Source organism: Mustelus asterias, chromosome 29 (assembly GCF_964213995.1).
Source record: "Mustelus asterias chromosome 29, sMusAst1.hap1.1, whole genome shotgun sequence".
Lineage (NCBI taxonomy): Eukaryota > Metazoa > Chordata > Chondrichthyes > Carcharhiniformes > Triakidae > Mustelus > Mustelus asterias.
In genome coordinates, this window is record NC_135829.1 from 18,691,237 (window position 1) to 18,719,189 (window position 27,953).

Below are 27,953 nucleotides of genomic sequence, written 5' to 3' on the forward strand. Positions count from 1 at the left end.
AGAACGCACAGACTCCGCACAGACAGTGACCCAAGCGGGAATCGAACCGGGTCCTGGTGCTGTGAGGCAGCAGTGCTAACCCACTGTGCCGCCGCGCTGCCTCTCCTACAAACACAAAGTATTCCCCCTGCTTCTAGTTGCGCTGGAGTTCCTTGATGCCACACTCGGTCCAATGTGACCCTTGATGCCCAGAGCATCACTCTGGAGTTCAGCTGTTGTTCATGTTTGAACCAAGGCTGTAACGAGTTAATAATCTATCTCTGAATTTGTTAGTTGCAATCAGGGAGTGTGTAGGAAGTGTCTATTTACTAATTTAATAACTTGCAGTTCATTAGAAACAAGTTAATAATTTACCCTCTTCAACTTGAAAGAAAATCGCTCTCTTGCCTCGGAGTCAGGAAGTCATGGCAACTAAATTGCAGATCTTTGATACTTAAAGTGCGGTTTGCAAAAAAAAGCCTGAAAAATTTTCTGCATCATGATTTAATGTAAATTGTGTTTTCAAACCCAAACATACCTGTCTGTCAGTAACTCCGAGTCTTGACAGTCTATTTTTTTATTCACTCCTGGGACATGGGCGTCGCTGGCTAGGCCAGCATTTATTGCCCATCCCTAATTGCCCCTCGAGAAGGTGGTGGTGAGCTGCCTTCTTGAATCGCTGCAGTCCCTGTGGTGTAGGTACATCCGCAGTGCTGTTTGGGAGGGTGTTCCAAGATTTTGACCCAGCGACAGTGAAGGAACGGCCGATATATTTCCAAGTCGGGATGGTGAGTGGCTTGGAGGGGAACTTGCAGGTGGTGGTGTTCCCATGTATCTGCTGGCCTTGTCCTTCTAGATGGAAGTGGTCGTGTGTTTGGAAGGTGCTGCCTAAGGATCTTTGGTGAATTGCTGCAGTGCATCTTGTAGATGGTACACACTGCTGCTACTGAGCGTCGGTGGTAGAGGGATTAAATGTTCGTGGATGGGGTGCCAATCAAGTGGGGCTGCTTTGTCCTGGATGGTGTCGAGCTTCTTGAGTGTTGTTGCAGCTGCTCCCATCCAGGCAAGTGGGGAGTTTTCCATCACACTCCTGACTTGTGCCTTGTAGATGGTGGACAGGCTTTGGCAAATCATTTCCATTTGTACCAACCTCTGACAAAGCAATCGTGTCCATCTCCCTTCCATATAAATCCCAATGGGTATCTTTGTAAAATTAGAGCTCGAGTTTATATTCTGGTATCGGACTGCATGGAAAACAAAGATTGAGGGATAAAGGGGTCGAGGGATATGGGAGGAAGGGGGGATCAGGGTATTGAATTTGATGATCAGCCATGATTATAATGAATGGTGGAGCAGGCTTGAAGGGCCGAATGGCCTCCTCCTGCTTCTAGTTTCTATGGTTCTATGACAGGGAGGGACATCTTCTGCTCCAAGAATGGGAGCTGGAGGCTTTAACTGGCCAAGGGGAAATATTTCTGCCTCTTCCTTGGGTAGTCATGATGTGGAGATGCCGGCGTTGGACTGGGGTAAACACAGTAAGAAGTTTAACAACACCAGGTTAAAGTCCAACAGGTTTATTTGGTAGCAAAAGCCACACAAGCTTTCGGAGCTGCAAGCCCCTTCCGAAGGGCTTGCAGCTCCGAAAGCTTGTGTGGCTTTTGCTACCAAATAAACCTGTTGGACTTTAACCTGGTGTTGTTAAACTTCTTACTGTGTCTTCCTTGGGTACCCAAGGTTGGTGCTTACTTTAAAGTTTATTTCGTAGTGTCACAAGTTGGCTTACATTAACACTGCAATGAAGTTACTGTGAAAATCCCCTCGTCACCACACTCCGGTGCCTGTTCGGGTACACTGAGGGAGAATTTAGCACGGCCAATGCACCCTAACCAGCACGTCTCTCGGACTGTGGGAGGAAACCGGAGCACTCGGAGGAAACCCACGCAGGTTAACCAGTGGCTCTTCTGACAGGATTCCCAATGTAACACCGTCCGACATAATCCCTTCAGAGTTGCTGGAACTTTGGAAGTAGATGGAGGGGCAAGGAGAGGCAGAAGGAGATGAACCCCTCCGGATATCATTTCTTTCAGAACTCGCCATGGGGAAACCCCCTTACCCCATTCCAAAATTAACACAGTCCCATGGAGAAGAATTGGCGTGAATAAAATGAGGAAAACCACACAAACAAATAAATCTCACCTTTATTGCATTTGATTACACCAACCTTGTTGAAAAATTACAAAAACAAAACAGGCAAAGCACTCATGATGATCAAATTTGGCCATCTCTATGTTGAGTGTCAGTGCTCAAAGAGCCCAAATAATGAGCCCAGCTTATAGCCCTCCGCCCACACCCCCACCTGTATCGTGCCGATAACATCTGATCGTCAGAAATGTGTAACATCAACCTTGCACAATGAACGGTGCAGTCACAAAGTCCAGTTTCCTCAATCCCACCGCCTTGGCATTCACCATCCGACCATTCAACTCTACCCATCATGCCCGGTGGACAATCACCTTGACATGCCAACTTCCTATCTCCCCAATGTTCCTCTCCACTCCCACTCGATGCCCTCCAGCGATGCCATCCCGGAGATGGCACTCTGAGCTTTCTTGATGCTCTCACACTCTCCACCAAATGTCTTTCTTTCCCCGTGGCGCTGCCATCCTGCTCAGGACAGGGGCCCATGCCAATTTAACCAATGGGTACTGTCGAGGGCATTGAGGGTTTCTCTTGTTCATCCCTGGAAGTGTATCAAAATCCAAAGATGCATCTTTTTTTCTAATGGGAACAGTCATAAAAGTTTCCCAAAAATTGGAGTCTGCAATAGTATTCAATTGGCACTCATGATGATCAAATTTGATCTGACGATTGTAAGTCAGTTGGTGTGAATGTGTGCAGGGTCCAGGAACAATGAGATCAGTGACTGGAATCCAGCCTTATAAAGTTCAGACCAGGGCGATATTGAGGTCTAGGTCGAAAGGCTGTCTCCTATCAGGTCGAGTCAATGTTTCTACCACTCAACCCCATCCCCAGTATCCCCAGAGAGTGGGACCAGAGATGTCTTCATTATCAGCGGCCGATTCAAGCGTTCACAACACTGCTTTGCAATTTCAAATAGACTTAAGAACAGATAAAGCTCCGGGCTCCACGTGTCGTCAGATCCTCAGCTCAATCGCTGCGTTTGGAAACAGGATCGCAGAGGTACGCTCGGAAATGCTTTGAATCTTTTGAATGGACTGCAGTTCAGAATAAGGTTTTCAGATATTCAGTCTCAATAAAATCGGGACGTTCAGCGAGCGTAATTGCTGCAGCGACTTGAAGGTTTACTGTTGCAGGCGAAGTAACGTCACATAATGCAGCGGAAGCTCTGAGGTTTGGTCTCTTCACTAACAGCAGGCAGGAAGTTGGTGATGGTTTCCAGCCCCCCGCCCATCCAGGGAAGCTGAGAGAGAGAGATCTTGGAGCCTCAGTGTTGCTGCGGTTTGCACCTGGTCAACCCCACAGCCAACTGCAAGCAAACAATTTCAATGAACCCTCAAGGAAGTACTTTACCTGGAACACAGCAAGATGTGGAAGTGTTAGACAAGATAGTGGGCCAACGTCATTCAAAAGGTCCATTGTGGCAAATGATTTGACATATATATATCATTTATTTTAATAATTGAATGATCGATTAGCAGAGTATGTGAACAATTATGTAAAATCAAACACCCAAATCCTAAACTTCAATGTTTTGTTATATTCGTTCATGGGATGTGGGCATCGCTGGCTGGGCCAGCATTTATTGCCCGTCCGTGAGGGCAGTTAAGGGTCAACCACATTGCTGTGGCTCTGGAGTCACATGTAGGCCAGACCAGGTAAGGACAGCAGATTTCCTTCCCTAAAGGACATTAGTCAACCAGATGGGTTTATCCGACAATCGACAATGGTTTCATGGTCATCGTTAGATTTTCAATTCCAGATTATTATTGAATTCAAATATCACCACCTACCATGGTGGGATTCGAACTCTGGATCTCTGGATTACTAGCCCAGTGACAATACCACTACTCCAATGTCTACCCATGTGGAAGTTAAAGTTTATGTTTATTGATTAGTGTCACAAATGTGGCAACTAGGGGATTTTCACTGTGACTTCATTGCAGTGTTAATGTAAGCCTACTGGTGACACTAATAAACAAACTTTAATTTTAAATTTTACGTAGGCTTACATTAACACCGCAATGAAGTTACTGTGAAAATCCCCTGGTCGTCACACTCCAGCACTGTTTGGGTGCACTGAGGGAGAATTTAGCATGGCCAATGCACCCTAACCAGCACGCCCAGGGGACGGCACGGTGGCACAGTGGTTAGCATTGTTGCCTCACAGTGCCAGGGGCCCGGGTTCGATTCCCGGCCTTGTGTCACTGTCTGTGTGGAGTTTGCACGTTCTCCCCGTGTCTGTGTGGGTTTCCTCCCACAGTCTGAAAGATGTGCTGGATTATTGGTCCAGACGATAGCACTACACCACCGCTGCCCCTTCAGAGACACTGACCATCAGTGACACAAAGCTGGTGACCATCAGCATCCGGAACTTGTCACATATTTTGGATTATGAAGCAAATCGTACCAATCCCCCTCTCACTGCGAAGGGATCACCCTGTGGGAGGTCTGAATTCACCGAGACCCGGATTAACAGTGCGTCAGAGGGCAGACATTGGTGTCCCGAGGCACAGAGATGAGGAGAAATTTCTTCACCCAGTGAGTGGTCAGTCTGTGGAATTCGCTACCACAGAAAGCAGTTGAGGCCAAAACATTGTATGTTTTGAAGAAGGAGTTAGATTTAGCACTTGGGACGAAGGGGATCAAAGGATATAGAGGCAAGGTGGGATCAGGCTATTGAGTTGGATGATCAGCCATGATCATAAGGAATGGCGGAACAGGCTCGAAGGGCCAAATGGCCTCCTCCTGCTCCATGTAACTATGTTAAAGGGATGGTGGTAACATTGGTATATTATTGGCTAAGGACAGGGGAGAATAGTGATGATAGGATTGGGGAGAGGGATTCAGTTCCTTCAGGAATTGGTATTAGGTCCATTGCTTTTCTTGTATATTAACATGGGAGTGACACAGGATCCATTTCCCATTGTTCAAGAATGGGAATGGCAGCAGAGCCATGTGTCGATGATTATGGGATGCGGGTACCGGTATTTTTCTCTGGATCAGATATCAGGCACTGAGCTCACCTCTTGTGGGCTAGGGATTGGGAAGCTGCATCCAGGAGTCCCAGCTGCTGTTCCAGGGAGTAAACTCGGAACGTCATGTAGATCGAGGACGCCAGCAGAATAATAACTCTGGAAAAACAAACATTCTCTGATTGAGGGATGCACAGAATTGAAACAACACAAATAAACATCTAACCCGACATTCCACACAGCAGCATGTAAATAACTTCCCTCTTTAGACAGTTTCTCAGCCTGGATAAACCTCAGGAAATTTACAAAGGGGTAAACTTTTAAGCATCTCAGCGAAACACTGGGCACATTGTTCGTGGCTGTTCAAATCTTAAAATCTAAATATACAAAGAACAAAGAACAATACAGCACAGGAACAGGCCCTTCGGCCCTCCAAGCCCGTGCCGCTCCCTGGTCCAAACTAGACCATTCTTTTGTATCCCTCCATTCCCACTCCGTTCATATGGCTGTCTAGATAAGTCTTAAACGTTCCCAGTGTGTCCGCCTCCACCACCTTGCCCGGCAGCGCATTCCAGGCCCCCACCACCCTCTGGGTAAAATACGTCCTTCTGATATCTGTGTTAAACCTCCCCCCCTTCACCTTGAACCTATGACCCCTCATGAACGTCACCACCGACCTGGGGAAAAGCTTCCCACCGTTCACCCTATCTATGCCTTTCATAATTTTATACACCTCTATTAAGAATCCCCTCATCCTCCGTCTTTCCGGGGAGAACAACCCCAGTTTACCCAATCTCTCCTCATAACTAAGCCCCTCCATACCAGGCAACATCCTGGTAAACCTCCTCTGTACTCTCTCCAAAGCCTCCACGTCCTTCTGGTAGTGTGGCGACCAGAACTGGACGCAGTATTCCAAATGCGGCCGAACCAACGTTCTATACAACTGCAACATCAGACCCCAACTTTTATACTCTATGCCCCGTCCTATAAAGGCAAGCATGCCATATGCCTTCTTCACCACCTTCTCCACCTGTGACGCCACCTGTGATATCCAGTTGCCGGGAGTGTGCCTCAGTCCTGGTAATGCTGCCTAACAGACCCTATTTGGAGCAAAATACCACAAGTGCTGGAAATTTGAAATAGAAAGAGGAAATGCTGGAAAAACTCAGCAGGTTGGATAGCGTCTGTAGAGAGAGAGAGAAAGAGTTAACGTTTCAGGTCAAAGGCCGTCATCGGCCCTGGGGAATAAAGAGATGGAACAGATTTTTAGCAAACACAGAGGTAGATGTAATAAGTCTGCGGTGACAGAAGTCCCTTCACCAAACCCCTTTACTTATAAATTCTAACAGCAGTACACAGAGTGCTATCAGTCAGCTGTCTATCTCCAGGGGCGCCAGAGGAACTGACACTCCTGGTTAAGTACAAGGCTAAGACTCCCTGATTGGCCCATCAATTGACTCCTTAATCAGGGAGTTCATCTTCCAATAGGCCAATCTCAATGGCCGGACTGAAGTCATTACAGTCGGGTAAGGGGCAGGGGAGAGGGGGGAATCGATGATGATGGGGATAATGGAACAAGAGAAAAGGGTTGGTGCCAGGACAAGTAAAGGAAGAAAGGATGGATCCAGAGGTGAATGGTCACAACCGGAACATTACCAGCCACTCCGCTGTCCAGAAAACAGGGGATTGGTGGTTCTGATCTTTGCCTAAATTCCTGATCGAGGGACTCGGTGTCAGGGAGTGGGGGAGCCCACTGAGAGCCACCCATGTGCCCTTGCTATTACTGGTACTTGCACCCCCCCCTTCCCCCCCATCGCCACCCCACGACTCCCATCCCACCGTGACTCACCTGTAGCCTGGGTCCCTCGGCAATCCTGGGCCTCAAGTGGGTGCAGTACCAGCAGCTGCCACTACTAACCTCAAGTGGTGCTCTCGAGCAAGGCACAGCTGCCAGCCTCTGGTTGGCTGACAGCCCTTGGGGAGCCACAGCGCCAGGGACCCGGGTTCGAATCCCGGCCTCGGGTCACTGTCTGCGCGGAGTCTGCACGTCCGCCCCGCGTCTGCGTGAGTTTCCTCCGGGTGCTCCGGTTTCCTCTCACAGTCCGAAAGATGTGCGGGTTAGATGGATTGGCCAAGATAAATTGCCTCTTAGTGTCAATGGGGACTAGCTAGACTAAATGCATGGGGCTAGGGGGATAGGGCCTGGGTGGGACTGTAGTCGGTGCAGGCTCGATGGGCTGAATGGCCTCCTTCTGCACTGTAGGGATTCTATGATTCTAAGTGCCTGACAACTAAGGATCCTTCCAGAAGTCCGCAAGCAACCCTGACAGTGTTTCCTTTATATGCTTCCCACATGGTGAGCTCCCTGTGCCCCCTCAATCCTGAGGAAGGTCCGGCACAGAAAGGGTTAAGGTGGGACTGGGAACAGAACCGTCCACAATATGACCCAAAGAAACACATGACCCAAGTCTAGAGGGCAGTGTTGTACAGGACAGAGACATGTGTAGAGGCAAGCATGGAGGCAGCTCTGTATATCTGTATGTATGTAATTACAAGTAAGTACAAGATCAGGGCAGCACGGTGGCACAGTGGTTAGCACTGTTGCCTCACAGCGCCGGGGACCCGGGTTCGATTCCCGGTTTGGGTCACTGTGTGGAGTCTGCACATTCTCCCCGTGTCTGTGTGGGTTTCCTCCGGGTGCTCCGGTTTCCTCCCACAGCCCAAGGATGTGTAGGTTAGATGGATTAGTCATGGGAAATGTGTGGGGTTACAGGGATAGAGCCTGGGTGAGATACTCTGCCAGAAAGTTGGTACAGACTTGATCTGCCAAATGACCTCTTCTGCACTGTAGGGATTCTATAATTAACAAGAAGTCTCACAACGCCAGGTTAAAGTCCAACAAGTTTATTTGGTATCACGAGCTTTCAGAGTGCTGCTCCTTCTCCAGGAAAACAGTGCTCCGAAAGCTCATGATACCAAATAAACCTGTTGGACTTCATCTCCACATCATCTATAATTAATTAACACTTACTGTTAAACTATACAAGACAGCTATCAAACTACACACAACATCTTACAACAAGATTCTCCCGATTAAGTGCCTGATTGGCACTTATATCAACGGCTCTGGTCCTTGTTGGCACACCGGCGGCATCTGAGACCCTTGTCATCTCCACTAAATACTCGACCACAATAAATATAGAGGTGTCAGTAACACCCGGAACACCCTCCAATACTCACATCACAATTAATATCCTGAGAATCCCATATTCCACCTTGCCAATCCTCTCAACAGAATCCAGTTCAATTATTTTCTCCTTCTTCACCACTCTCTCTAAAGAAAAGAAATAAAGAGGTAATAAATACCGGTTTGATTGGTGAGTGAGAGGCAGCGATGGGCCAGGTTTATATACTTTAATTTTAACACACGACAGATCAAACCTCGGGACCTCGACATTATTGTCATCTTCTGGGATCGGTCTGCAATTGGATTTGTTGAAATTATTCTCCACTTATTGCCAACGTACTTCACAAACATTAACAAACATTAACATAAAATATAGTTATAATCGTGATTAAACAGTTGGGGCTTATACTGGGAGTTTAGAAGGATGAGGGGAGATCTGATCGAGGTACAGGAAATTTTTAAAAAGGGATTGATAAAGTAAATGTTGACCAAAAGTTTCCTCTTGTGGGGCAATCTCGAACAAGAGGTCACAGGTAAAGGTTGAGAGGCGGTAGATTTAAAACTGAGATGAGGAGGAACTACTTCTCGCAGAGGGGGGTGAATTTGTGGAACTCACTGCCCCATAGCGCGGTGGAATCTGAATCATTAAATGGTTTCAAGCAGGAGATGGATATATTTCTGACTTTAAAAAACAGGATAAAGGGATAAGGGGAACAGGTGGGGAGGAGGATCTGAGGCTAGGGAGAGATCAGCCATGATCTGATTGAATGGCAGAGCAGGCTCCCCCTCAGGGGGAGGTGATGGCCTCGCGGTATTATCGCTAGACTATTAATCTGGAAACTCAGTTAATGTTCTGGGGATCTGGGTTCGAATCCCACCACAGCAGATGGTGGAATTTGAATTCAATAAAAAACATCTGGAATTAAGAATCTACTGATGACCATGAAACCATTGCCGATTGTTGGAAAAACCCATCTGGTTCACTAATGCCCTTGAGGGAAGGAAATCTGCCGTGCTTACCCGGTCTGGCCTACATGTGACTCCAGAGCCACAGCAATGTGTGTGACTCTCAAATGCCATCTGGACAAGGGCAACTAGCGATGGGCAATAAATGCTGGCCAGCCAGCGACGCCCGTGTCCCATGAATGAATAAGGAAAGGCTCGAAGGGTTGAATTTGTCTACTTCTGCTCCTAATTCCTATGTTCATATATGCAATTTACAGTTTGGTTCTATCATCAATATATTTACAACTATTAAAGTTCAAAGTTGTATGGGGACTTTATAAACATTAAACTCCTTATGCACATATTTTAAACACACATCCATTCCACACTCGACCACACTCACGTGTTGGTACAAGCGCACGGATGCACCGTAACCCACGTGGTCACTCACCTCGAAAGGTCTGACTGCAGTAACTGGAGCTCTCGGCCTCTGGAGAACTTAAGCTGCTGGTGGAGTTCCCCAGTAGGGACTGATACTCTGTTTCTGGCAGTGAGGACGAGGAGCCATTGGCTAATTTCCTCTTCCAGTCCATGTGTAACCTATAATTTATCTGAGAGACGAGAGAGAAATCAATGCCACTTAACCACAAACTCTGTCAGGGGGGAGATGTGGGGTTGGGGGGTGGAGGGGTCAAATAACATCCCATCACTCGCTGCCGACAACCAGACAACACAAGGTGCCCAAAGGGAAAATGTTATCCTCTATCTTCATAGAATCCTCCAGTGCAGAAGGAGGCCATTCGGCCCATCGAGTCTGCACCGACCACAATCCCACTCAGGCCCTATCCCCATAACCCCATGCATTTACCCTAGCTAGGTCCCCCTGACACTAAGAGGCAATTTAGCACGACCAATCCACCTAACCCGCACATCTTTGGAGTGTGGGAGGAAACCGGAGCACCCGGAGGAAACCCACGCAGAGAACGTGCAGACTCCACACAGACAGTGACCCAAGCCGGGAATCGAACCTGGGCCCCTGGCGCTGTGAGACAGCAGTGCTAACCACTGTGCCACCGTGTCGCATATTTTTCTGACTGGGAGCTATGCAGAGATGACACTATCTATATGCGTGACAGATTTTATTCACATATATGAAATGTCTACTCCATGCTTTTAGCTCAGCGGAGGGTAACCTACAGCCTGGGGGCCACATGCGGCCCATCTGGGTTCTGAGCGCGGCCCCCACCAGACATTTTGTTGACCGTTGCCCATGCGCGGGGTTGCCACATTCCACTGATTTCCCCCGTGTAGTTTTTTTCCTACCGGTGTGACTGAAGTGATTCGCACATAAAGCGAGGGTGAGTGAAGTGAGGTGGGTGCTGATTGCTCACAACACTGACTGTGAGAGCCGTGCGCTCCCTCTGTGTCCAAAGTGTCAATATTCCCCTTGCTTTTACCACTTGAAGTTGATGACTATTAATAAATGATGAAGCATTTTCTACAATTATGAAACATTCGGTGTATTAAATGTATTTAATCTTATTCATGGGGACACGGTTAGTGAACAAGCCCGGTTTCAGCCTTGCGACCCACTGAGATGAAGGAGGGTCACTCATGCAGCCCACTCACTCGCCTGCGTCACTGCTCTTTCTACAGCTTTGCTGACTTTACTCTGAGTCCACACCCAGGATTAACCAAACAAGCACAGTGAGCGTCACTAGTAAACGGACTCACATAATCGACAAGCTATTGAGCACTGCAGGAAGGATGTTGTTGCTGTTGAATCAGCACCAATATCCACCTTGATGGTTCCTTGGGGATAGAAGGGGAACGTTAGTTGAGGATGGAGATAATCTTGAACCAATGGAAAGCAACTTACCAAGGGTATGGAATCGCATGTATCTGGGGATGGGCTCACACTCAAACTCTTCTTGCTGTCCTGAAGGGACACGAAATGGCACAGTAAACCCAAGAGAAAAGAGTTTTCACACTAACCACTGGGCTCCGCCTCTGGCTGAAAGCTCAGGATTGAAACTTTGACAACTTTACGACACGAACTTACACTTCACAGAATTTCTTGCGTTTGCTTTTTTAAGATCAGGTTGAGCGCATCAAACAATCCGAAAGTGGAACGTTAGCTGTAACTCAGTCAAAACGTTCAGGGTTCAGGGCGCGTTCTAGGGATAAGCACCAAGTTTCAGTGCAGCACTGAGTGAGGTAACATCTGTCAGATAAAACCGAGACCCCCCCCCCGACCTCATGGGGATGGGGCAGGTCCCATTGCCACTATTTTAAAGATTAACTGAGAAATTCTCCCCGGGTGTCCCGGCCAATACATTTATCAACATCACAACGATCCAGTCTTTATCACATTGCTGTAGGTGGGATCTTGCTGTGCACAAATTAGCTTGCTGTGTTTCCTACATTACAACAGCGACGACACTTCAAAAGGACTTCACTGGCTGTAGGTGGCATCGAGAAGTCCAGTGATTGTGAAAAGTGTGATATAAACGCACGGTAGCACAGTGGTTAGCACTGCTGCCTCACAGCGCCAGGGACCCGGGTTCGATTCCCGGCTTGGGTCACTGTCTGTGCAGAGTCTGCACATTCTCCCCATGTCTGAGTGGGTTTCCTCCGGGTGCTCCGGTTTCCTCCCACAGTCTGAAAGACGTGCTGGTTGGCCGTGCTAAATTCTCCCTCAGTGTACCCAAACAGGTGCCGGAGTGTGGCGACTAGGGGATTTTCACAATAACTTCATTGCAGTGTTAATGTAAGCCTACTTGTGACACTAATAAATGAACTTAAAAAATTAACTTAAAAGTCTGTGGGCTCAATTTTCCGGCCGTGCTTCCCCCAAAATTGGAAAATCCCGCCTGAGGTAAATGGACCTTTGCATGAGGTTCCACTGGTGGGCGAGAGGGGGAAAATTTCATCCCTTCTTTCTTCTAACATCTGTCTGATTTTAAGACTCAATTGCTGGACTGTAATGTAGGAATAGGCCTGTAGATGTCACTATTCTCAAATGTTTCTCTTAAAATTATGATTACTTATTAGTGTCACAAGTTTGGCTGGCTTACCACAGCCACCATGGCAGGATCGGAAAAGACACAGCTTTGATAAAAAGTTAAAGTAAAGTTTATTTATTAGTAGGCTTACGTTAACACTGCAATGAAGTTACTGTGAAAATCCCCTAGTCGCCACACTCCGGCGCCTGTTCGGGTACACTGAGGGAGAATTTAACACGGCCAATGCACCCTAACCAGCACGTCTTTCGGACTGTGGGAGGAAACTGGAGCACCCGGAGGAAACCCACGCAGACACGGGGAGAACGTGCAGACTCTGCACAGACAGTGACTCAAGCCAGGAATCGAACTCGGGTCCCTGGCGCTGAGAGGCAGCAGTGTTACAGTTGACTGGGAGTCCGAGTTGCAATGGATACGGAGTGGGAGATATTTCTGATCAGCCATGTGATGGAAAGAGATTGGAGCCTTTACCGTACGAATAGGAGAAGGCCATTCAGCCCATCGAACCTGCTCCACCATTTAATACAGTCATAGCTGATTGGACACTTCAATGCCTTTTATACCCATATCACCACAAACCTATCAATCTGTATCTTAAACACACTCACTGTCTGAGCTTCCACAGCCCTCTGGGATAGAGAAGTCCAAAGATTCACAACACTCTTGCGAAAATAAATTTCTCCTCATCTCTGTCCTAAGTGGACACTTTTACATTCACGTTGCAGTCTAGAGCTATTCATAGTGACGTAGAGGAGCTTGGTTAGGCCACACCGGGAGCACTGAGGGCAGTTTTGGTCCCCTTACCTCAGAAAGGGTTTTATTGCCATGAAGGAGAGCAACAAAAGTTCACCAGACTAGGTCCGGGGATGGCGGGACTGTCTTACGAAGAGAGACTCATAGAATCCCTACAGTACAGAAAGAGGCCATTCGGCCCATCGAGTCTGCACCGACCACAATCCCACCCAGGCCCTACCCCCATATCCACCCATTAATCCCTCTAACCTACACATCTCAGGACACTAAGGGGCAATTTTTAGCATGGCCAATCAACCTAACCCGCACATCTTTGGACTGTGGGAGGAAACCGGAGCACCCGGAGGAAACCCACGCAGACACGGGGAGACTGGGCAAATTGGGCCTGTATTCTCTAGAGTTTGGAAGAATGCCTCTCCCTGGAGATCACATGGTCTGGAATGGGGGGGTGGGGGTGAGTTAATAGGTTGTGATGAACAAAGCATCGTAGCTGTGAGGGACAGCTCGGTAGATAGGATATTGGTATGTAGATAGGCTGGAAAATTGGGCGGGGATCCTGGATTCAGGATTCAATCCTGGACCGGGGAGCGGCGCGGGCTTGGAGGGCCGAAGGGCCTGTTCCTGTGCTGTATTGTTCTTTGTTCTTTGTTCTAATGCGAGGTGATCTCATTGAAACCCACAAAATATTTAAAGAGGGTTTCCCTTGGGCTGGGGAATCTAGAACCAGGGGCACAATTTCAAAATAAAAGGGATGCCACTTTGGACAGAGATGAGGAGAAATTTCTTTCCGCAAGAGTGTTGTGAATCTTTGGACTTCTTTATCCCAGAGGGCTGTGGAAGCTCAGACATTGAGTGTGTTTAAGATACAGATTGATAGGTTTGTGGTGAAAGTGGGTGTAAAAGGCATTGAAGTGTCCAATCAGCCATGGCTGTATTAAATGGTGGAGCAGGTTCGATGGGCTGAATGGCCTTCTCCTGTTCCTATGGTAAAGGCTCCAATCTCTTTCCATACCGTGGCTGATCAGAAATCTCTCCCGCTCCTCCCACCCGGCATTGGCGGGAGCTGGAAGCATTTGCAGGCTGATAATCAAACTTTGGAAAAATGCTGGAAAATCTCAGCAGGTCTGGCAGCATCTGTTGGAGCGAGAATAGTGCCTGTGGAGAGAGAATACTGCCCGACTCTCTCTCTCTCCATTGGTGCTGTCAGGCCTGCTGAGATTTTCCAGCATTTTTATGTTTTTGTTTCAGATTCCAGCATCTGCAGATACTCAAACTTGTTGGGCAGCACGGTGGCACAATGGTTAGCACTGCTGCCTCACAGTGCCAGGGACCCGGGTTCGAATCCTGGCTTGGGTCACTGTCTGTGCGGAGTCTGCACGTTCTCCCCGTGTCTGCGTGGGTTTCCTCCGGGTGCTCCGGTTTCCTCCTACAGTCCGAAAGACGTGCTGGTTAGGGTGCGTTGGCCGTGTTAAATTCTCCCTCAGTGTAACCCGAACAGGCGCCAGAGAGTGATGACTAGGGGATTTTCACAGTAGCTTCATTGCAGTGTTAACGTAAGCCTACTTGTGACAGCAATAAAAGAAAATTCAAAATAATTTATGAACGCACCATCTTAGTCATAAAGTAAAGTTTATTAGTGTCACAAGTAGGCTTACATTAACACTGCAATGAAGTTATTGTGAAAATCCAATAGTTGCCACACTCCGGCGCCTGTTCGGGTACATTGAGGGACAATTTAGCACGGCCAATGTACCCTAACCAACATGTCTTTAGACTGTGGGAGGAAACCGGAGCACCCGGAGGAAACCCACGCAGACACGAGGAGAACATGCAGACTCCGCACAGACAGTGACCCGAGCCGGGAATCGAACCCGGGACCCTGGCGCTGCGAGGCAGCAGTGCTAACCACTGTGCCATTGTGCCGCCCGCAAGTCCTGCTTGCAAGGGGGCAAACCTGGAGCTCCTGGTTCAGGGACAGAAACGCTGCCCACTGTGCCACAAGACCCCTCTGAATGATGCTCGCACACACTCAGATAAGACCTCCAGTCAATGTCAGGAGCCCAGTGAATGGAACAAGCTAACTGGACAATGGTAATGGACTGACAGGCAGAGAGCAAAGACCGAAGGAGATCTGATGGAAGATTTCTCGAGCTTTGTCTCCTTGGTTCAGCGCTAAGATTCACTGGTCAGTCACTCTGTGATAGCAAGCAGCAAACCAGCAATGGGAGCGAGGCAGAAAACCACTGTCCTACCTGTAAATGCGAGCAGACTTGCTTCAACACGTCATAGACACTGTCTCTCGAGATAAAAGATACAAAGATGTACTGCAGCAAAAAATAAACACAGGAGAGTTTCGTTCAGGTGGAGCACAAATCAAAACAGCGATATCCATTCCAGTTACATCGGCTGTGAACCTTCCCAGTGCGGTTCATTATCCAGGAACATCATTCAACAACAAGGCACATCGGGGGGATAGGAGTTCAGGTGACCATGTGTTTGGTCAAAGAGGTTTTAAGAAGGAAAGTCCAGAGTTTTAGAGCCTCTGAGGCTGGAGTCACGACCGCTGGTGTAAAATCACAGAATCCCGATGGTGCAGAAAGTGGCCATTCGGCCCATCGAGTCTGCACCAACTCTGAAAGGACATCCCACCCAGGCACCTCCCCTCTGCCCTATCCCTGTAACCCCATGCATTTACCATGGCCAATCCCCCTAACCTACGCAGCCCCGGACACTAAGGGACAGTTTCCCACGGCCAACCCACCATTTTAAGAAACTCTTTCCATCAAATCGGTTTTTCTCCGGGTGCTCTGGTTTCCTCCCACACTCTAAAGACAGAGAATCCCTTTAGTGCAGAAGGAGGCCATTTGGCCCATCGAGTCTGCACCGACCACAATCCCACCCAGGCCCTATTCCCATAACTCCACATATTTACCCCAGCTAGTCCCCTCGAGAGTCAGTTTAGCGTGACCAATCCACCTAACCCGCACATCTTTGGATTGTGGGGGGGAAACGGGAGCACCCGGAGGGAAACCCACGCAGACACGGGGAGAACATGCAAGCTCCACACACTGACCCGAGGCCGGAATCGAACCCTGGCGCCGTGAGGCAGCAGTGCTAACCGCTGTGCCACCGTGCCAACCCTTTCAGGGTAGACTTCCAGCAGTGCAGAGGCGTAGAGTCGGAGGAATTTCAGTGACCCGCACCCTTCCCTGTGGGTCCCAGGCTTTAGGGATCTGCCTTTTCTGAACTGGATCCCAAAGCCTCTCTCTCGCTCAGAGGGCTCCTGTGGGCACTGGGCTGGAATCCAGGCCGAGGGGTGGGCCAGGAGCCACGTGCCAGCCTCACCTTCTCATTAGAGCTCGTGCGGATGACGAGGCCATTGGGGAGTAGGCCGCCCGTCCGATGCTTCTTCACCAGCACGACCGACGTAACCGCCACCGTCACCTGAAAGATTTGGAAGCGCCGACTATTAGGAACCTTCTGCCATTTCTCGTGTCCGTCTCAGGAACTGCTAGGGAGGGGGTGAAATGAAACAGGAGCCAGGACAACAAGTGACAACAGCTTCTGCTGTCCAGTATACAACATCTTCAGATCTATCAAAACCAACACAACTGAATAAAGATGGGCGGGTGGCCGACAAAATACTGGCCGGGGTTTTCCAGTCCCGCCAGCGGCTGTCATCGGGCGGGACAGGAAAATCTGCAGAGTCAATTGACGATAGGCCAAATTTTCTCATCCTGCCTGCACTGCTGCCCCCCGCTGGCAGGATGGTAAAATCCCACCCTGGGGTGGCCATGTCCATCTCCACTTATAGAATCCCTACAGTGGAGAAGGAGGCCATTCGGCCCATCAAGTCTGCACCCACCACAATCCCACCCAGGCCTTATTCCCGTAATCCCACATATTTACACTGCTAATCCCCTGTCACAAGGGTTAATGTAGCATGGCCAATCAACCTAACCCGCACATCTTTGGAGTGTGGGAGGAAACCGGGGCACCCGGAGGAGACCCACGCAGACACAGGGAGAATGTGCAAACTCCACACAGACAGTGACCCAAGCCGGGAATTGAATCCGGGTCCCTGGCGCTGTGAGGCAGCGGTGCTAACCACTTTGCCACCCCATTCTCCGTCCATTCTCCAGACATTTCAACTAACAGATTAATCTGTAACATGAGATCAATGTTGTTAAAATTAATAATTTCTCTTAATTGTTTATCCTCTTACGATGATCCTGTTGGGAATTTTCATCCAATGTGATTAGCTCTTAGGATTCAGTGAAGCAGAGCGAATGGGAGGAATTTCTGAGTGTGGGTTATTGAAGGATACGGGAATTTCGGTTTCATAAACAAAGCTACTGAGTTCTGCAAAGTTGAGTTGAACCTTAAGAAAGCTCTGGTCAGGCATCCAGTTCTTGTCACCACACTCTAGGAAGGTTGGCCAAAGGTTTCCAGCCCTTCCCGTTGGCGGGATCTTCCAATCCCAACAATGGTGACCCACCATGGTACACTCCCCAGCGGAGGGTGCGGGACTGGAAGGGGCAGCACAGTGGCACAGTGGTTAGCACTGCTGCCTCCCGGCTCCAGGGAACCAGGTTCGACCCCGACCTTGGGTCACTGTCTGTGTGGAGGCTGCACATTCTCCTCGTGTCTGCGTGTGTTTCCTCCGGGAGCTCCAGTTTCCTCCCACACTCCAAAGATGTGTGGGTCAGGTTGATTGGCCATGATAAATTGCCCCTTAGTGTCCCAAGATGTGTTGGTTAGTTTGATTAACGGGGTAAATGCGTGGGGTTGTGGGGATAGGGCGTGGGAGATGGCCTGGTTAAGTTACTCTGTCAGAGAGCTGGTGCAGACTCGATGGGCTGAGTGGCCTTTTCTACACTGTAGAGATTCTATGATTCTATTCTAAGCTTCTGACACCGGCCAATGGCAGGCCATCTCTGCTGCAGGAACTATGGAAAACCCGGTGTGAGAGTACCTGAGAGGGTGTGGAGTGGAATTTTCCAGAACTGTTCCGGGGATGAGGGATTTTGGTTCCATGGTGAGGTCGGAGAAGTTGAGGTTGTTTTCCTAGGGTGGGGTGGGGGGGAGGGGGGTGAGGCGGGGGGAGGGGGGTGAGGCGGGGGGAGGGGGGTGAGACAGCGGGGAGGGGGGTGAGGCGGGGGGGAGGGGGTGAGGCAGGGGGTGGTGCAGGGGGGAGGTTGGTGCAAGAGGGAGAGTTGATAGAAATGTACGAGGTAGATGTTGGTGGTGAAGAAGGCATTCGGCATTCTTGGTTTCATTGGTCAGAACATTGAATACAGGAGTTGGGACGTCTTGTTGAAGTTGTACAAGACATTGGTAAGGCCACACTTGGAATACTGTGTACGGTTCTGGTCACCCTATTATAGAAAGGATATTATTAAACTAGAAAGAGTGCAGAAAAGATTTATGAGGATGCGACCGGGACTTGATGGTTTGAGTTATAAGGAGAGGCTGGATAGACTGGGACTTTTTTCTCTGGAGCGTAGGAGGCTGAGGGGTGATCTTACAGAGGTCTATAAAATAATGAGAGGCATAGATCAGCTAGATAGTCGATATCTTTTCCCAAAGGTAGGGGAATCTAGAACTAGAGGGCATAGGTTTAAGGTGTGAGGGGAGAGATACAAAAGGGTCCAGAAGGGCAATTTTTTCACACAGAGGGTGGTGAGTGTCTGGAACGAGCTGCCAGAGGCAGTAGTAGAGATGGGTACAATTTTGTCTTTTAAAAAGTGTTTGGACAGTTCCATGGGTAAGATGGGTACAGAGGGATGTGGGCCAAATGCGGGCAATTGGTAGTAGCTTAGTGGTAAAAACTGGGCGGCATGGACAAGTTAGGCCGAAGGGCCTGTTTCCATGCTGTAAACCTCTATGACTCTAGACACAGAGAAGCTGACAGTACAAAGACACGGGTGACTGATTTAAGAGTTTGGGCAGGAGGTACAGGGAATGATGGAGCAGGGGGAGGTGGTGGGGGTGGGTCCGGAAGAACCTTTCAATGCGGTGTGTGGCAATGACCAGGAACCCAACCACCAGCGAGGGAGGTGGATGTGGAGAGAGTGAACCATTTGGAAAGGAAATTGGATGGGCACCTGTGGGATGGAATGATGGAACACATGGGTTGTTCAATGGCGAGCTCGCATGGATTTGATGGGCTGAATGGCCTCTCTCTGTGCTGTGGATGTGGGTGGAATTCTCCAGCCTTTCCTGCTGGCGGGCTCTTCCAGACCCGCCCAAGTTGCCCCTCCACCGCGGGTTCCCCAGTTGGGTACCATAAATATAAGAATGAACCGAAGGTGGTTCCTGGCGGTCACGCACCTTAATGTCTTTTCCAAAGAAGTTAGCATAGAAACAGAGCCAGTTGCTGGAGATGTAGAGACGGCCCTGGATGAGGATGTCCTTCTGGAAAGCACAGGAGTAAACTGTGCGGGAGGAACAGAGGAAAAGGAGAAAATCATCAAACACACAATTCTTGCTCTTTGGAGGCGAGACATAATGATGCTGAATTATGGAACATTTTTCCTAGTTACAGTTCCTACGGTTCTCATCTCACATCAGAAGTTCACAGGATTAGTGTCTGGGTAACTTCCTTTCACATCAGAGTGTCTCCAGCATCGCAGATGCCAGTCTTCAACCAATTCCATTCACTCCGCGTGGCACCGGCTGAAGGCATTGGCTGCTGCAAAGGCTATGGGCCCTGACAGTTTTCCAGCAATAATTCTGAAGACTTGTGCTCCAAAACTTGCCGCTCCCCTAACCAAGCTCTTCCAGTACAGCGACAACACTGGCATCTATCCAGCAATGTGGAAATTGCCCAGGTATGTCCTGTATACAACTAGACAAATCCAACCCGGCCAATTACCACCCAGTTAGTCTACTCTCGATCATAAGTGATGGAAAGGGTCATCAACAGTGCTATCAAGCAGCACCTGCTCAGCAATAACCTGCTCGGTGACGCCCAGTTTGCGTTCTGCCAGGGTCACTCAGCTCCTGACCTCATTACAGCCTTGGTTCAAAACATGGACAAAAGAGCTGAACTCCCGCACCCTGGTGGCCAATAGGAATGAATCAAGTATATGATTCAGTAACAATTGTTACTAAATCAGGAAAATTACTTTGGATCTTTGTATGTGGTGGGAAAAGTGGGAGATTCCAGATAGCAATGGACACTCTTCTGAGGTGAATTACTTAGATTTGATTTGATTTATTGTCACATGTATTGGGATACAGTGAAAAGTATTGTTTCTTGCTCGCTATACAGACAAAGCATACTGTTCATAGAGAAGGAAAGGAGAGAGTGCAGAATGTAGTGTTACAGTCATAGCTAGGGTGTAGAGAAAGATCAACTTAGGTCCATTCAAAAGTCTGATGGCAGCAGGGAAGAAACTGTTCTTGAGTCGGTTGGTCTGTGACCTCATACTTTTGTGTCTTTTTCCCCATCAGAAGAAGGTGGAAGAGAGAATGTCCGGGGTGCGTGGGGTCCTTAATTATGCTGGCTGCTTTTCCGGAGGCAGTGGGAAGTGTAGACGGAGTTAATGGATGGGAGGCTGGTTTGAGTGACGGACTAGTAATACATTAAACCTGTCGGTGGCACAGTGGTTAGCACTGCTGCCTCACAGCCCCAGGGACCCGGGTTCAATTCCCGGCTTGGGCCACTGCCTGGGTGGAGTTTGTACGTTCTCCCCGTGCCTGCATGGGTTTCCGCTGCGTGCTCCGGTTTCCTCCCACAGTCCAAGGATGAGTGGGTTAGGGGCATTGGCCATGCAAAATTACCCTTAGTGTCCTGGGATGGGTAGGTTAGAGGGATTAGTGGGGTAAATATGTGGGGTTACAGGGATAGGGCCTGGGTGGGATTGTGGTCGGTGCAGACTCGATGGGCCGAATGACCTCTTTCTGCACTGTAGGGCTTCTATGATTCACTCGGGCATCTTGTTCTCTGCGTGGTGTTTGTACCAAGATGCTAAGCGTGTGTTAAAGATGTTCTTGTTGTATCTAATCAGTGTAATTGTCGATGTGGGAGTCAGCAAGCTGGTGATATTGGACAGCAGATGCCTGGTCACCCAGTACAAGCGTTCCTAGCAACCCAATTTCTATTTACTTTCAATGGGATTTTTCCCTGTTTGGTTTGGCTTATGACAATCATTTGAACAGGTGTCACTGTTGCAAACACGTTTGCAACAGTGGTGCCGCAGCAGAGTGCGATACGCAGCGATCGAGCCCGCGTGCGTGAGGGTGGGACGCTGATGGAATGTGGGGTCGAGAGCACAGAGCGGCGATTGAGCGCGAGTCACGTCCTCTCGCGATGAAGGCCCAAAATACCATTCGCCTTGCTTGCTGCCTGCTGTACCTGCACGCTTACTTTCTTAGTTTAGCTTAGTTTATTTATTAGTGTCACGGTGACTCTGGTCAAAACCGCACTCGTTTTCAAGGTTATGCAGGGTCTGGAAGGGATTTCCAACCCGATAGTTGGACAGGTTTCTTTGCTAACTCTCCTAACCTGTCCAAGTCCTTCCATCCTTCCAGGAACACCTACAGTGCTGTTAGGGAGGGAGTTTCGGGATCTTGACCCAGCAACAGTGATATATTTCCAAGTCAGGATGGTGTGAGGATTGGAGGGGAACTTGTAGATGATGGTGTTCCCCATGTGTCTGCTGCTCCTATCCTTCTAGATGGTAGAGACTGCAGGGTTTGGAAGATGTTGTTGAAGGATTCTCAGTGAGTTGCTGCAGTGCATCTTGTAGACTGTACACACTGCGACCACTAAATTCCAAATCTGTTCATTAATTGAATTTGAATCCCACCAACTGCCCTGGTGGGTTTCGAACCTGTGACCCCACAGCATTAGACTGGCTCTCTGGATTACTAACCCAGTGACATTATCACTACCTGGCCATCTTTACCCAGCTTGAATCATTTTATTTGTGTAATATTAGAGTTGATAACAACACCACATCAGAAAAAACATTTTCTAATCTGTACCAGCCCAAGGGTTTGAGGCAGAAATTTTCCGTCCTCGCCGCGGCTGGGAGTTTCCAGTGCCGCTGAAATGGAGTTTTGGCTGGAACGCCAAATTTTCCATTCTCGCTCGCAACGGGTTCCACCATGGACAAGCCCGGAGAGTCCGATTGTCTTTTTTCTAAGGAAGCCTCCAGTGTAATCATCGGACAAAATTCATTTTAAATACGCTAACAATAATTTCCGGCCATGTGTGTTTGCGCATTATTTCTTTTGAACACATTTATTTTGCTCTGTGTCCCAGTGACAGACGCTCTGTGTCCCAGTGGCTGACGCTCTGTGTCCCAGTGACTGACGCTCTGTGTCCCAGTGACTGACGCTCTGTGTCCCAGTGACTGACGCTCTGTGTCCCAGTGACTGACGCTCTGTGTCCCAGTGACTGACGCTCTGTGTCCCAGTGGCTGACGCTCTGTGTCCCAGTGACTGACGCTCTGTGTCCCAGTGACTGACGCTCTGTGTCCCAGTGACAGACGCTCTGTGTCCCAGTGACTGACGCTCTGTGTCCCAGTGACTGACGCTCTGTGTCCCAGTGACTGACGCTCTGTGTCCCAGTGACTGACGCCCTGTACCAGTGACTGACGCTCTGTGTCCCAGTGACTGACGCTCTGTGTCCCAGTGACTGACGCTCTGTGTCCCAGTGGCTGACGCTCTGTGTCCCAGTGGCTGACGCTCTGTGTCCCAGTGACTGGCGCTCTGTGTCCCAGTGACTGGCGCTCTGTGTCCCAGTGACTGGCGCTCTGTGTCCCAGTGGCTGACGCTCTGTCCCAGCGACTGACGCTCTGTGTCCCAGTGACTAACGCTCTGCGTCCCAGTGACTGATGCTCTCTGTCCCAGTGACTGACGCTCTGCGTCCCAGTGACTGACGCTCTGTCCCAGTGACTGACGCTCTGTCCCAGTGACTGACGCTCTGCGTCCCACTGACTGACGCTCTGCGTCCCACTGACTGACGCTCTGCGTCCCACTGACTGACGCTCTGCGTCCCACTGACTGACGCTCTGCGTCCCACTGACTGACGCTCTGCGTCCCACTGACTGACGCTCTGTCCCAGTGACTGACGCTCTGCGTCCCAGTGACTGACGCTCTGCGTCCCAGTGACTGACGCTCTGCGTCCCAGTGACTGACGCTCTGCGTCCCAGTGACTGACGCTCTGCGTCCCAGTGACTGACGCTCTGCGTCCCAGTGACTGACGCTCTGTGTCCCAGTGACTGACGCTCTGTCCCAGTGACTGATGCTCTGTCCTAGTGACTGACGCTCTGTGTCCCAGTGACTGACGCTCTGTCCCAGTGACTGGTGCTCTTTGCACAGTGACTGTCGCTCTGTGTTCCAGTGACTGACGCTCTGTGTCCCAGTGACTGACGCTCTGTGTCCCAGTGACTGACGCTCTGTGTCCCAGTGACTGACGCTCTGTGTCCCAGTGACTGACGCTCTGTGTCCCAGTGACTGACGCTCTCTGGACAGTGACTGTCGCTGTCTGAACAATGACTCACCTTTTCTCAATGTTTCTTGTTCAGGAACTTCCTTGAAGAGTTTGTGATATTGAGAATTGTGTTTCTTTATGGTCTGAAATAAACAAAGACTTTATATAGCGCCTCTCATAACTTTAGGACATCATAAAGCTACTCAAATGTTATAGAATCATTGGCTGGAATGTTACCGCCCTGCCCGCCACGGGAATCGGAGTGGGCGAAGGGTGGAACACGGGAAGCTCCGTTGACTTCGGGCGGGATTTTACGGTTTCGGGACGAGCAAGGCCATAAAATCCTGCCGATAGGGTCATAGAGCAATACAACACAGAAACAGGCCCTTCGGCCCAACCCGTCCATGCCAACCAGCCTCTCCTTCTAATTCAAACCTTCCAGTTCACCAATTTTGGTGTCATCCGCAAACTTACTAACAATGCCTCCTTTATTCTCATTTATATAAATGACAAACGACAGTGGATTCAGCACCGATCCCTGTGGCACACCGCTGGTCACAGGCCTCAGGTCTGAAAAGCAACCCTCTATCACCACCCACTGCCAAGCCAATTTTGTATCCAGTTGGCTATTTCTCCCTGGATCCCAGGTGATCTAACCTTATCCACCAGTCTACCATGCGGTACCTTGTCGAAGACCTTGCTGAAGTCCATGTAAACAACATGTCCTCATTTCACCCCTTCAAAAAAACACTATTAAATCTGTAAGACATGATTTCCCAAGCACAAAACCATGCTTTCTGTTGGAAACAGCCAATATACACACAGTAAGATCCCAAAACAGCAATGAGATGATGACTTTACAATCTGTTCCATTTGGACGGCACAGCGGCACAGTGGTTAGCACTGCTGCCGCACAGCGCCAGGGACCCGGGTTCGATTCCCGGCTTTGGGTCACTGTCTGTGTGGAGTTTGCACGTTCTCCCCATGTCTGTGTGGGTTTCCTCCGGGTGCTCCAGTTTCCTCCCACAGTCCAAAGGTTAGGTTGATTGGCCAAGCTAAATTGCCCCAAGTGTCAGGGGGATTAGCAGAGTAAATATATGGGGGGGGTTATGGAGATAGGGGCTGGGTGATTCAGCTAGAGGGATAAATCCACCTGAGAGAGAAGCCTGGGCCTGCTTACTGGCTCATCCGAAAAGCGGCATCTCCAACAATGCAACACTCCCTTCACTATGGCTGAAATGCCCAAACCTTTTTCTTTTTATTCATTCGTGGGACATGGACATCGCTGGCTGGCTTATTGCCCATCCCTAGTTGCCCCTTGAGAAGATGGTGGTGAGCTGTCTTCTTGACAACTGAGTGGCTTGCTAGGCCATTTCAGAGCCAACATTGCTGGGTTCTGGAGTCACATGTAGGCCAGGCCGGGTAAGGACGGCAGATTTCCTTCCCTAAAGGACATTAGTGAACCACATGGGTTTTTCCGACACTGGTTTCATGGTCACCAATAGATTCTTAATTCCAGATTTTTTTTATTGAACTCAAATTCCACCATCTGCCGTGGCGGGATTCGAACCCGGGTCCCCAGAGCATTAGCTGAGTTTCTGGATTAATAGTCTAGCGATAATACCACTAGGCCATCGCCTCCCCATTGGTGCCTCCTACTGTCCGAAGTGTCATCAAAATGACATAAACATGCTGAATGGGGCATTTAGACTCAATAATTTTATCCAGGAGACCAGACTATTGTCCGTGTGATGTTTGGCATTAATAATTGGTGAGTAAAGCTGGACGAAAATGCAATATTTTGGCAGATGGTAAGCAATTACTACGGCTGGGATTTTCCAGTCCCACTGTTGGCAGGCATCATTGTGCACCGGACTGGAAAATCCAGCCCCACATCTGTGATTTGTGGGATAGGTAAGGCACTCTTATTCAGGGGGTTCAGGAGTTGGGAGGGTCAGGGGTTGTGGGGGAGAGGGTTAGAGTCTCAGGGATCTTGGAGGGAGTTGGAGTGGGAATAGGGGGGAACAGAAGGGCCATGACTACGTTCTCGAGTGTAGGGGATGTCACTCAAGTGTGTGAGAGTGGGGTTGTGGTCCGTGCTCTGTAATAGTCAGAGGTCAGCACCACACTATGGAGAGGGTCAAGGGTCACTCTAGTATGTGGGGGCAGGTTTGTGGTCCATGCTACGTATTCGTCAGAGGTCAACATCACACCATGGGGAGGGTCACGGGTCAGAGAACTTTAATTTGGAAGGCGTTGGGTGGGTCAAAGGGCAGCATCGTACGTGAAAGGAATCATGGGTCACTGACTGAACATAGAACATAGAACATTACAGCGCAGAACAGGCCCTTCGGCCCACGATGTTGCACCGACCAGTTAAAAAAAAACTGTGACCCTCCAACCTAAACCAATTTCTTTTCGTCCATGAACCTATCTACGGATCTCTTAAACGCCCCCAAACTAGGCGCATTTACTATTGATGCTGGCAGGGCATTCCAATCCCTCACCACCCTCTGGGTAAAGAACCTACCCCTGACATCGGTCAGTTGTAACTCTGATTCTCCAGACCTGCAGCAGGTGGAGACAGAGAGGCAGGAAGCTTAGCCGTGGGGTGAAAGTTCACAGGGAATACAATTTCCCAACTGGCCCAGAGAGTGGGCAGAGCGACCCCTTGACTGAGCCCAGCTTTGACCCCCTTCTACGTGAGGTGCCAGAGAGTAAGACACCCTCCCAGGGCTCTCACCGGTGACTACTCAGACAAGGAACCTGCTTCCACCTGACTCATTCTCACATCTGGCTTTCTCAGAGGGTCATGCACAATCCCAGATGTTTATAGCATCAGAGAGTCTTACAGCACTGAAAGAGGCCCTTCAGCCCATCATGTCTGCCCCAGCCATCAAGCTCCTATCCATTCTAATCCCATTTTCCAGCACTCACTCCATAGCCTTGTATTGCTCCGGCGTTTCAAGTGCTCATCTAAATGCTTCTTAAATGTTGTGAGGGTTCCCGCCTCCACCACCCCTTCAGGCTGTGAGTTCCGGATTCTGAGACTTCATAGGCAATGGCCTAGTGATATTATCCCTAGATTATTAATGCAGAAACTCAGCTAATGTTCTGGGGACCCGGGTTCGAATCCCACCACGGCAGATGGTGGAATTTAAATTCAATAAAAATAATCCGGAATTAAGAATCTACTGATGAAACCATTGCCGATTGTCGGAAAAACCCATCTGGTTCACTAATGTCCTTTAGGGAAGGAAATCTGCCGTCCTTACCCGGTCTGACCTATATGTAACTCCAGAGCCACAGCAATGTGGTTGACTCTCAACTGCCCTCTGAAATGGCCTAGCAAGCCACTCAGTGCCAGGGTGACTAGAGATGGGCAATAAATGCTGGCCAGCCAGCGACGCCCATGTCCCACAAATGAATTTTAAAAAAGACAGAAACATCCACCCCATAACAGCCACTTTCAGCCAATTTTCTCAAGAGTGCTGGAGGCTCTGGGATTGGATTGAGGGCCAAAGGTCAATATTCAGCTGGGGGTCACCCAGAGTTTTAGAAAGGCAATAGGGGAATCCAACATTTCACTGTGACGTCCACACTGCTCACTGTAATATGTCCGGAATGCCCTCTTCGGCTCCGTAGATCCCTGGAAACGTGAACCAAGTTGCGCCCACAGGTTTAACCCCCAGATTTTCACTGGCAGACAATAAGTGTAGGAACTCGGATTGCCAACTCTGCCTCATCAAGTCGCCTTCCACCTTCAGCCACTTCACCCAGTTAAACATACCTCTTCCATCTTCTACAATCACAGAATCCTTACAGCGCCATTCAGCCCATCGGGTCTGCACCGACTCTCTGACACAGCATTCCAACCAGACCCAATCCTCATAACCCCACATATTTACCCCGCTAATTGCAATAACCTACATATCTTTGGATACTAAAGGGCAATTTAGCATGGTCAATCCACCTAACCTGCACATCTTTGGATACTAAAGGGCAATTTAGCATGGCCAATCCACCTAACCCGCACATCTTTGGATACTAAGGAGCAATTTAGTATGGCCAATCCACCTAACCGACACATCTTTGGATACTAAAGGGCAATTTAGCATGGCCAATCCACCCAACCCATCTTTGGATTGTGGGAGGAAACCAGAGCACCCGGAGGAAACCCACGCAGACTCAGGGAGAATGTGCAAATTCCACACAGACAGTGACCCGAGGCCGGAATTGAACCTGGGTCCTTGGCGCTGTGAGGCAGCAGCGCTAACCACTGTGCCGCCGTGCCATCCCCTAACAACTGAGGCTGATAAATACACACAATTCTGTTTTTTGAAATGTTCCTATGGTCTTCCTCCTGGGCATTGCCCACACTGGTGATCTGGTGGGTCAGCTCGAGCTCCTGGAGAGTGCGGGACATACCAGGAGGGTTGGGGACC

The 27,953-nt window shown here is 49.4% G+C and overlaps 1 protein-coding gene across 6 annotated transcripts in view; it reads right to left on the bottom strand.

Annotated features, from left to right (window-relative positions):
* Positions 1-2,159: 2,159 nt before the first annotated feature.
* LOC144480568 (GRAM domain-containing protein 2A-like) overlaps positions 2,160-27,953 on the bottom strand; it is a 77,118-nt gene continuing 51,324 nt past the window's right edge. For 5 of the 6 annotated variants that reach the window (XM_078200161.1, XM_078200162.1, XM_078200159.1 and 2 more), the window contains 9 exons: positions 23,579-23,651; positions 19,395-19,498; positions 16,407-16,505; positions 15,314-15,385; positions 11,165-11,224; positions 9,737-9,896; positions 8,394-8,487; positions 5,205-5,312; positions 2,160-3,531 (listed from right to left, as the gene is read on the bottom strand). In XM_078200161.1, coding sequence (XP_078056287.1) covers positions 3,528-3,531; positions 5,205-5,312; positions 8,394-8,487; positions 9,737-9,896; positions 11,165-11,224; positions 15,314-15,385; positions 16,407-16,505; positions 19,395-19,498; positions 23,579-23,651 — 774 coding nt within the window. In that variant the 3' untranslated portion in view covers positions 2,160-3,527. Of the gene's footprint in view, positions 3,532-5,200; positions 5,313-8,393; positions 8,488-9,736; positions 9,897-11,164; positions 11,225-15,313; positions 15,386-16,406; positions 16,506-19,394; positions 19,499-23,578; positions 23,652-27,953 lie in introns of those variants that run through there. The other variant, XM_078200160.1, reaches the window with a different exon arrangement.